Consider the following 9,241-nt stretch of genomic DNA (forward strand, 5'->3'; position numbering starts at 1 on the left):
TTAACAAGTTGTACATGTTTGGTATGCCCAGGAAAATTATCACAGACCAAGGCAAAGAGTTTGTCAATGGGGTAAGGACTTTGTCACACTTTAAATATAAATTGTTTTCCTTTACCTGTATTGTCTTTGCTTTACATGCAGTGCAATGTTTAAATCTGAAAATATATTAAATCTAATTTGTCCACAGCTCAATGACCAAATATTCACAATGATGAATATTAAACACGCTGTGTCCAGTGCCTATCATCCTCAGACCAATGGCCAGGTAACTTGTACTATATTTGTGTGCTTTTTATGTATTGTTGCTACAGTGTTTACTCACAGATTAATATGTACAGGATGAACGGACAAACCAAAACATCAAACGTGCTCTGAGAAAATATGTAAATGAGAATCACAATGACTGGGACATTCACCTACCAGCTGTGGTATATGGCATCAACACTGCCAAGCAGGTTTGCATACATAAAATTATGTCTATAATATCAACCTAAAAGGATGGAATGATTATAAGTCTGTGAATTAAAAGTTAATTATTATAGCAAATAACAGTGTAAACTTTTTTGTGTTTTTTTTTTCTTTCTTTTTTTATTGCAATTTTATTTCCAGAGTTCTACCAGGTACAGCCCCTATTTTCTGATGTTTCACCGGCACCCTCGTCTGCCTGAAGTCATTAATGCCTCTCCTATGGGAGATGACTTTGAGGTTGCTGACCCAGAAGATGACATTAATGGGAAAGTTACAGAAATGAAGATCCTTAATGAAAAGGTTTGCATAAAAACTTTACCATAATCTTTGTTACTGTTGTACATGTGTTGTTTTATGAGTGATTATTTTTGTAGGTCCTTAGCAATATAGAGGCAGCGCAGAGGAAGCAGCAAAAGACCTTTGGAGACCGGAAGCAAAAGTCTGCCAAGGTATTTGCAGCCAACACTGGGGACGAGGTTCTTATTTCCCACGACTCTAAGAAGCGCCGCACTGGAGACAGTCTTGGAAGTCTGCACCAAGGACCATATACTGTGTTGGACGTTTCATCAAAAGGTGTAGCCACTCTGCAAAAGGGTGTCTCTTCGGTCCAGAAGGTCAACATATCTAGACTTCGACCATATAACAGATTAACAAGTAAGTGTTAGAAATACAAAATGAAAATTTTATGGAAAAAATATGAATCGTGTATATTACAAAACAAGATGAGAGTTAAGACATTATTAAATACAGAACCATTCCATTGACTGATTATCTTGCATGAGGCAACATGGATACACAGTGTCACTTTTCGTACTATCAGATGTACCGACTGAGAGGACATATTTGCGGGACCATTGCTATCCTCAGCTGGAATGGCAGGTGGAACACCCATATGCTCTCTCGGGTCTGCATTGGGAGAAACACCTGAACCCTCTTCAAGATGAGCTGGTTAGCAGTGTGTCCATTCTGCAGTGTTACATTTTATTGTCATGTTGATCACTTACAGTTGTTGATCTTGATATTTAGCTTCACTATGTCCTGGATATTAACCGTCCATCAAATGAACTGATCGTGAAGGATGGTGTTACCTGTCTGACACGTGAGGACTTTTGGAGCCTGGGATTGAGTCGGTGCATGGAGTCAAATGTGAGCATTTTAAATGTGACACATCTTGGTGTATAAATTTATCCTATACACATGACTTGTATCATCAAAACTGTTGTCTGTGATCATTTCCAGATTGGAAATGCATGCCTTAGGATTGTGGAAGAAGCAGCACGGAAACACGTAACTGCTTGTCCTATTTTTAATACTGAGGCTCCCTAAATATCTCTTTATTTTGCATTTGGACATATTTGTAATCTTTGTACTGTATAGGGAAAAGATGTTTATATTTCGGACCTCTACGTTGTTGCTACATGGAAAGACAAACATGCAGACCCACAGCTCAGTTTGCCGGTAGGTTTAGTTGCGGTATTTCTTTTACTACTAATGAGAGCTATTTTTAGGATAAGATGTGTATGCAGTGTTGCATCTGACCGTGCCAATGTTTGTACGTTCCCTTTACTACCAGGAAAGCATCAGGTCAAAAGATGCCATTCTTTTTCCTTCCTGGAGTAGGCAGCAGGATCAAGCAGATCAATATTTACTCTGTGTTGAGTGCAGTTTTGAAACATTGATTTTAGCTTTCGTTGGAAGTTGGTTTATTGTTTTATATTTATTTTGGAAATATGAATTTCAGGTGATATTAGTACCACAGAGGGAAATTTTTTTTCTTGATTCTCTTCGTCCAAATGGCTTTGGAGATGATGTCTACAAAACAGTATTTAGGTTGAAATTAAGAATAACTGTTTTGACTTTGTCCTAAGGCAGTGTTTTTCATATTTTTGCCCAAAAAGTGACATTAAAGGAGGGAGGGGGGTGGGGGGGTCAGGTGGGGAAAAAAATTTAAACATTAATCAACCAATATTTAAAAGCATCTTACAGAAATTGCCAGTTAGCGAGAAGCTAGTAGCTCAACAGCTATGCAGTGAAAAAACACTGTTTTGGAGACAAACTTGTTCGTGTGTCTAAGGTTTTGCGAGAGCCTCGTTCTCAGGCTCCGAGTTTTAGGTGGTTCTTGTTCCGCGTTTCAAGCAGAGCCTCATTCTTAGGAAACAGATTTCAGACAGAGCCTTGTTCTTAGGCTCTAGGTTTATGTGCAGCCTTGTTCTCAGGCATTAGGTTTCAGCACAGCCTTGTTCAAACGCTACAGCATTCATGCAAAGCCTCGTTCTTAGGCTTCCACAATGATCATTTATTTACAGATAAAATGATTGTGTTTTTTTCTGTATTGCCAGAACAATTGCAAGCTTAATTGATCCTAACCCCTGGACTGAGAAAACAGGAAAAGACATTAAAGTAAGTTTTAATGTGTATAACTGTGGAAATCATGTGGTTACACATTTCTTATTTCATCCATTTTATTACTTAATGCTGTAGCTTTAACTAACTCATATAAAAGCGACATCCATTTCTCCAGAACTTTCCACGACAGACTGGACCAGATTCCTGTGGCATCTTTATGTTGATGGTAAAAATGTGTAATTTTTCTACACTTTCTTGTATAAAAGTTACTGTTTACCGTTACTGTAAATTTATTGGGTTTTTTTTTAATGTATATTAGTATGCACTGTGCCTCTGCACCTCTGCCTCATGTACCTTCACAGAGGTAAGTCTAAGCACATTTAACCAACTCCGTAATCAAACTACTAATAAATTTGACTGTTGCCATGCTTTTGTTTAAAGAGTGATATGCCACTAATCCGTCGATGGTGGTGTGTTCAGCTGATGGAGAGATTTTCCATCGAGGGGTATGAATTACATTAGTGGTAATGTTTTTAGTATTTATGTAAGTTTTTATTTATGTAAATTTTTGGTTGTTTAAAATGATGTTAATTTTACCCCAAGACATGGACAGAGGTTTGCCTACTGGGCAGAAGAAGCCCCTCTTTTACTAAAGGGGAACTTGGAGCCTCTCTTCAGGGTGCCAAGGTCCACTGTTGGTCCACTTCAGTCAGATGGACTAGCTGAAAGTGACAGCACTGCAAAAAATAACAGCAACGTAAGTTATGTTTTATTTGACGTATTGAATATAAAAGTATATAAAAGTCACCTACCAAATATTCTTTTTAACGTATTGCTTTTGGGGATTTTCTTTATTTCATATAGCAACCACGCATCATGAGGGACCTCAAAAGAGCTTTGTGTTGGATTCACAGCCACACAGAACTTTTTGCTGGGAAGGTGACTGAGCCTGCTGTGATGAAAATGAGTGCTGAGGATCAACAGAATGCTCTTGAGGCTTTGAGTGAGCTTGAGAATGGATGTGAGGAGTCAAGGGATCCATTTACCTTTACTTTTGAACTCCAGGAGGACATGGAAACGTTTCTTTGTAATTGTGCTGATCTAATGGGCCTTAAGGTTAATTCAATGTTTTTGTAGTTGTATTTTGTTGTTGTTTTCAAAAAGCTTTTTTCTTTTATTATAAAGTCGTGGCTTCTTTTTTTTTTTTAACCCCACTGTCACGGTACGGCAGGCCCCCTACTGGTCGCCCCCGTCTACAGCGGCAGCTGTCCTGTAATCGTTGTGTTGTGTGCGTCCCTCAGGTGGGCGGAGCCCGTGATCCGTCCCACCTGAGGGTCGTTTGTTCGTCTATATATGTCTTGTCTTTGTACCAGTTGACCGCTGGTTATTATATCATTAATTCGGATCCAAGTCACGGGTTTTTGGTTTGCGCACTTTCTTCATTAAACCATACTTTTGGCGTGATCGCTTCCATTTTATTTCGCTCACCCTGCCCGTCACACCAACATAAATGCCAATTTTTTTCTCCAAAACACATTGCAGTTACACATGTATTGTTATACAAGTTAATAGATTAAACACAGTTGTACACTGCTCAATAAAAAACAAGTCAAAATGAGGCTCAGTATTGTGTGTGGCCTCCACGTGCCTGTATGACCTCCCTACAACGCCTGGGCATGCTCCTGATGAGGTGGCGGATGGTCTCCTGAGGGATCTCCTCCCAGACCTGGACTAAAGCATCCGCCCACTCCTGGACAGTCTGTGGTGCAACGTGACGTTGGTGGATGGAGCGAGACATGATGTCCCAGATGTGCTCAATCGGATTCAGGTCTGGGGAACGGGCGGGCCAGTCCATAGCTTCAATGCCTTCATCTTGCAGGAACTGCTGACACACTCCAGCCACATGAGGTCTAGCATTGTCCTGCATTAGGAGGAACCCAGGGCCAACCGCACCAGCACATGGTCTCACAAGGGGTCTGAGGATCTCATCTCGGTACCTAATGGCAGTCAGGCTACCTCTGGTGAGCATATGGAGGGCTGTGCGTCCCTCCAAAGAAATGCCACTCCACACCATTACTGACCCACTGACAAACCGGTCATGCTGAAGGATGTTGCAGGCAGCAGATCGCTCTCCACGGCGTCTCCAGACTGTCACGTCTGTCACATGTGCTCATTGTGAACCTGCTTTCATCTGTGAAGAGCAAAAGGCGCCAGTGGAGAATTTGCCAATCCTGGTGTTCTCTGGCAAATGCCAAGCGTCCTGCACGGTGTTGGGCTGTGAGCACAACCCCCATCTGTGGACGTCAGGCCCTCATACCATCCTCATGGAGTCGGTTTCTAACTGTTTGTGCAGAGACATGCACATTTGTGGCCTGCTGGAGGTCATTTTGCAGGGCTCTGGCAGTGCTCCTCCTGTTCCTTCTTGCACAAAGGCGGAGGTAGCGGTCCTGCTGCTGGGTTGTTGCCCTCCTACGGCCTCCCCCACGTCTCCTGGTGTACTGGCCTGTCTCCTGGTAGCGCCTCCAGCCTCTGGACACTACGCTGACAGACACAGCAAACCTTCTTGCCACAGCTCGCATTGATGTGCCATCCTGGATGAGCTGCACTACCTGAGCCACTTGTGTGGGTTGTAGAGTCTGTCTCATGCTTCGTGTGAAAGGACCACCAACATTCAAAAGTGACCAAAACATCAGCCAGAAAGCATAGGTACTGAGAAGTGGTCTGTGTTCCCCACCTGCAGAACCACTCCTTTATAGGGGGGGGGGGGGGGGGGGGGGTCTTGCTAATTGCCTCTCATTTCTACCTGTTGTCTATTCCATTTGCACAACAGCAGTTGAAATTGATTCACAATCAGTGTTGCTTCCTAACTGAACAGGTTGGTTTCACAGAAGTGTGGTTGACTTGGAGTTATATTGTGTTGTTTAAGTGTTCTCTTTATTTTTTTGAGCAGTGTATTACATATGATGGACTTCTGTGACAATAAACACTTTTGAATCCTGAATGAGCTTTTAAACTACACACACACACACACACACACACACACACACACACACACACACACACACACACACACAATATCTAAATGTTAATAAGGTACTGTCTGTTTTTTTTGTATTGTTCCCTAGTGACCAAACACTCCTCCTGATACAGATTATACTTTTTTAGTATAGATGTTTAGGACATGCTTTAGGTTAAATTAGTGGCCATTAATAGTGATGTTAAATGAAACCAAATAAACAAACAAACTCTTTTAGTAAGCATGAATAAACAAAGCTAAATATGCAACATTTCTGTAGCTTTGGGTAGTATAGGTTATGATTTATGGTATTTAATCTAGAAATAATGTCAAATTATTGAGAAGCACGCTCTCAATGGGTTAAAGCAGGGGTCGACAACCTTTGAGACATGGCGTGCCAACTTTAACATGTCTAGTCAATGAGTGTGCCACTGTGGCGGCGAATTTAAATTGTTGACCGGGGGGGGGGGGGGGGGGGGGGGGTTGTGTGGCGAGTGTAAATTGTTAGCGGAGGGGAGGTGTAAATGGATTAAGCATTAAGCATTATATCGCGATCGATCGCCAAGTATAAACGCCTCCGCCGTTCGCGCGAGGTGTGCGTGCGGAGTCGCGCGCTACGGTCACTCGCGAAAGTATAATCCATTAATATAATAATTTATATTAATTTATCATTTTTTTGCTGATGCTGGTCCAGCGTGCTGCGTGCCAGTGATTATGCCTCGGCGTGCCAACGGTGGCACGCGTGCCATAGGTTGCCGACCCCTGGGTTAAAGCAACAAAATTATTACAAAATTATTTGGAATGCTGATTTTATAAGTATTTAAAAATATATATTTAAAACTTTAAAAATATTTTTAAAACTAAGGTAATAATTATAACGAATGCACATATAAGCATTTATCATAGCATTGGTTTTCACGCGTTTTTATTGTAAAATATTCCAATTCAAGTGTCTAGTTTGACGCGCATGCGTAGTCCAAATTGGGTATGCCGTATTCGTGCAGCAGCAGCCGTAAGACTTATCGGAAATGACGTACAATTCCGCGCATGCGCAGTCAAAATTGGGTTTCCGGTTTGGATTGGGTAGCGACAAGTGTCAACCCCCGACACTGTGGGTGTTACCACTAAACGGTCTGGAGGGGAACTGAATGCCATTAGACGGGTCCTACCTGTCACACAAGGACTGTGTATGTGTGTGTGTGTGTGTGTGTGTGTGTGTATCAAGGTTATAATCGTTAAAGAAAACGAACGAAAAAACGAAAACTAATATTGAAAAAACATTTTCGTTAACTGAAATCAATAATAACGGTAATTAAAAGAAAAAAACGATAACTAACTATAACTATATTACATGTTTAGAAAACTAAAACGTGCTGAAATTATAGATAGGATACCCTTCATTTTCGTGTTTGTCAGTTTTGTGACTTGTGAACTGATATGAGATCGATTTTTTTCACTATTAGTTTTATATTAGCTGACAGAAGCGTACGACACATCATGGTCCGTCACGTCTCTTGTTTAGAGCTCCTGCTCGCTATGTTAGCCTGCACAATTATGACAACAAAAGTTGGGATAAAACGGCGAGTCCTGTATGGAATTTTTTTAATATGACTACGAGGAAGACTACATGTCTTGTAGTAGAAACAGGTGATAAAATATATGGAGTGGTTCTCAAGAGGAAAAACCCCATGAATCTCAAAGTTCACACAAGAGGGCTAACTGCCAGTAGCCTACCTTGACAAGCTAGACTCTTAAGTAGCTCCGCCGAAAGAGAAGCACCATCCCGGCTAGGTAGCACCGGCGTAATGGCCCGTTTTCACCAGTGATCAAATAGCTGCTGTATAGTTAATACTCAGGAAAACCGCAAGCGGGTGGATGCACTAGTTAATGTGTTGAGAATCGATGTCAACACGACTGTGTTACTCGATTGCCTTCAAAAAGTTTGGCTTTTCACGTGAACAAAAATAGGGTTACGCTCCTATGTTCGTGTCCGTCTTAGTCTGGCAATTTTCAGCAGCAATATTACACATTTTGCACTTAAGGCTTCTATCTTGGACTGTTAGTTGTTCAACAGTAATTGAATGCATTTTTTAAAATGGTATCTTTTGATGAGTTTTTATTACACAATATTTACTTTGGACTTGTTGAATCCTGCACCTGACAAATAACCCAAAGTATAAAAAAAACGAAAACTAATACTAGAACTAATGAAAACTAAACTAAAACTAAGCTTTAAAAAAAATATTAAAACTAATAAAAACTAGCAAACATGCTCTAAAAACTAATTAAAACTAACTGAATTAGAAAAAAAAGTGAAACAATGAAATAAAAACTAAACTATAATGAAAAATCCAAAACTATTATAACCTTGGTGTGTATGTGTGGGGGGTGGGAATGCGTAGGTCCAGAGGAAATGGTCCTCTGGAAGAGGAGAGTCTGCTTGCTAGCTGGCTCATTAGGCACCGAGCTTAGCTGCCCCCCCCCCCCCCGGCTCGAGGCAGGGAGTGGTCAACCCGGGGAGACTAGGGGGACACCCCACCCTGTCACCGCATCTAAGCCCAGACCCCCACCACCCCCACCGCCGAGAGTAGCCGGTCCGGGCATCCACATACACCTAAACACACATTCTCTCTCACACACGTATACACCCACACACATTCATCCCATATGTACACCCACACACATTCACCACATATGTACACCCACACACATTCATCCCAAAGTTATCGATCCTGATGGATAGCCATTTCAATTCATTTAGGAAGAGCAAGTCATCCTTGTATACCAGTTGTACCTTGAGTGTTTCGCTTAAGCTTTGTCGATAGACAGTGAGAAGTGGCCTTTCATCCCATCCGCTGGTTGCGTCCAGAGTGTGAAACTGAAGAACGTGTTCTATAGCTGACAACTGCTACGTCTACGTCTTACTGTGCTTTCACACCGAAAGCGATAAAATCGCTCTCCGTCGCTGAGTTGCCAGCATCGCGTCGCGTGGGGGCGTGTCCAACATCACGCCGGCATGCAGCACGTGACAGATATGCAAATCACGTTTTTAAAGCAGGACGCAGTATTTATTTTAATCTATTGATTACAGGACACACGATTATAAAGGAGTGCGTGTATAAAACATAGTGTGTGTATAAAACACATATAGTATATAAACCTAAAATGTTTATGTATTTTTTTTACTTTTTACCCCAGACCCGAAGATCAAACAGGAATTAAAAAAATCATAACCAATAATAGGGTATACGCTAATTTATTGCTGATGTTTTTTTAACAAATGAACAGTATTCCCTCCAAAAATAAACATCGTAAAGTGCGGGACATCCAGAGACAGCCACTATTAATCTCTCCTCCATTTTGCAATCGGAACAAATAATCAGTAGGAACCAAAGTTAGAGGTGCGGTTTC

At 41.4% G+C, this 9,241-nt stretch overlaps 1 protein-coding gene across 2 annotated transcripts; it reads left to right on the forward strand.

Moving 5' to 3' along the window:
• Positions 1–643: 643 nt before the first annotated feature.
• On the forward strand, positions 644–4,167 carry LOC143527196 (uncharacterized). 2 transcript variants are annotated; one of them, XM_077022245.1, is made up of 11 exons: positions 644–768; positions 843–1,122; positions 1,289–1,416; positions 1,495–1,614; positions 1,708–1,755; positions 1,895–1,926; positions 2,808–2,868; positions 2,990–3,040; positions 3,256–3,320; positions 3,418–3,571; positions 3,679–4,167. In XM_077022245.1, exons 1-11 carry the CDS (start codon positions 688–690, stop codon positions 3,949–3,951), a joined length of 1,293 nt encoding a protein of 430 aa, XP_076878360.1. In that variant the 5' UTR covers positions 644–687; the 3' UTR covers positions 3,952–4,167. The 2 variants fall into 2 exon arrangements, 1 of the variants encoding a protein (XP_076878360.1); XR_013134051.1 differs by lacking the exons at positions 3,256–3,320; positions 3,418–3,571; positions 3,679–4,167 and adding an exon at positions 3,134–3,175 and having other exon boundaries at positions 1,846–1,926.
• Positions 4,168–9,241: the final 5,074 nt, after the last annotated feature.

The sequence above is a fragment of the Brachyhypopomus gauderio genome, chromosome 1, assembly GCF_052324685.1.
Source record: "Brachyhypopomus gauderio isolate BG-103 chromosome 1, BGAUD_0.2, whole genome shotgun sequence".
NCBI lineage: Eukaryota > Metazoa > Chordata > Actinopteri > Gymnotiformes > Hypopomidae > Brachyhypopomus > Brachyhypopomus gauderio.

Excerpts from the sequence above, each read along its gene's own strand:
- LOC143527196 (XM_077022245.1), top strand. The coding sequence starts at position 688 with ATGGGAGATGACTTTGAGGTTGCTGACCCAGAAGATGACATTAATGGG. Across the intron at positions 1,756-1,894 it reads AAGAAGCAGCACGGAAACAC|ACAAACATGCAGACCCACAG; the intron begins GTAACTGCTTGT and ends CTACATGGAAAG. Across the intron at positions 2,869-2,989 it reads AAACAGGAAAAGACATTAAA|AACTTTCCACGACAGACTGG; the intron begins GTAAGTTTTAAT and ends CCATTTCTCCAG.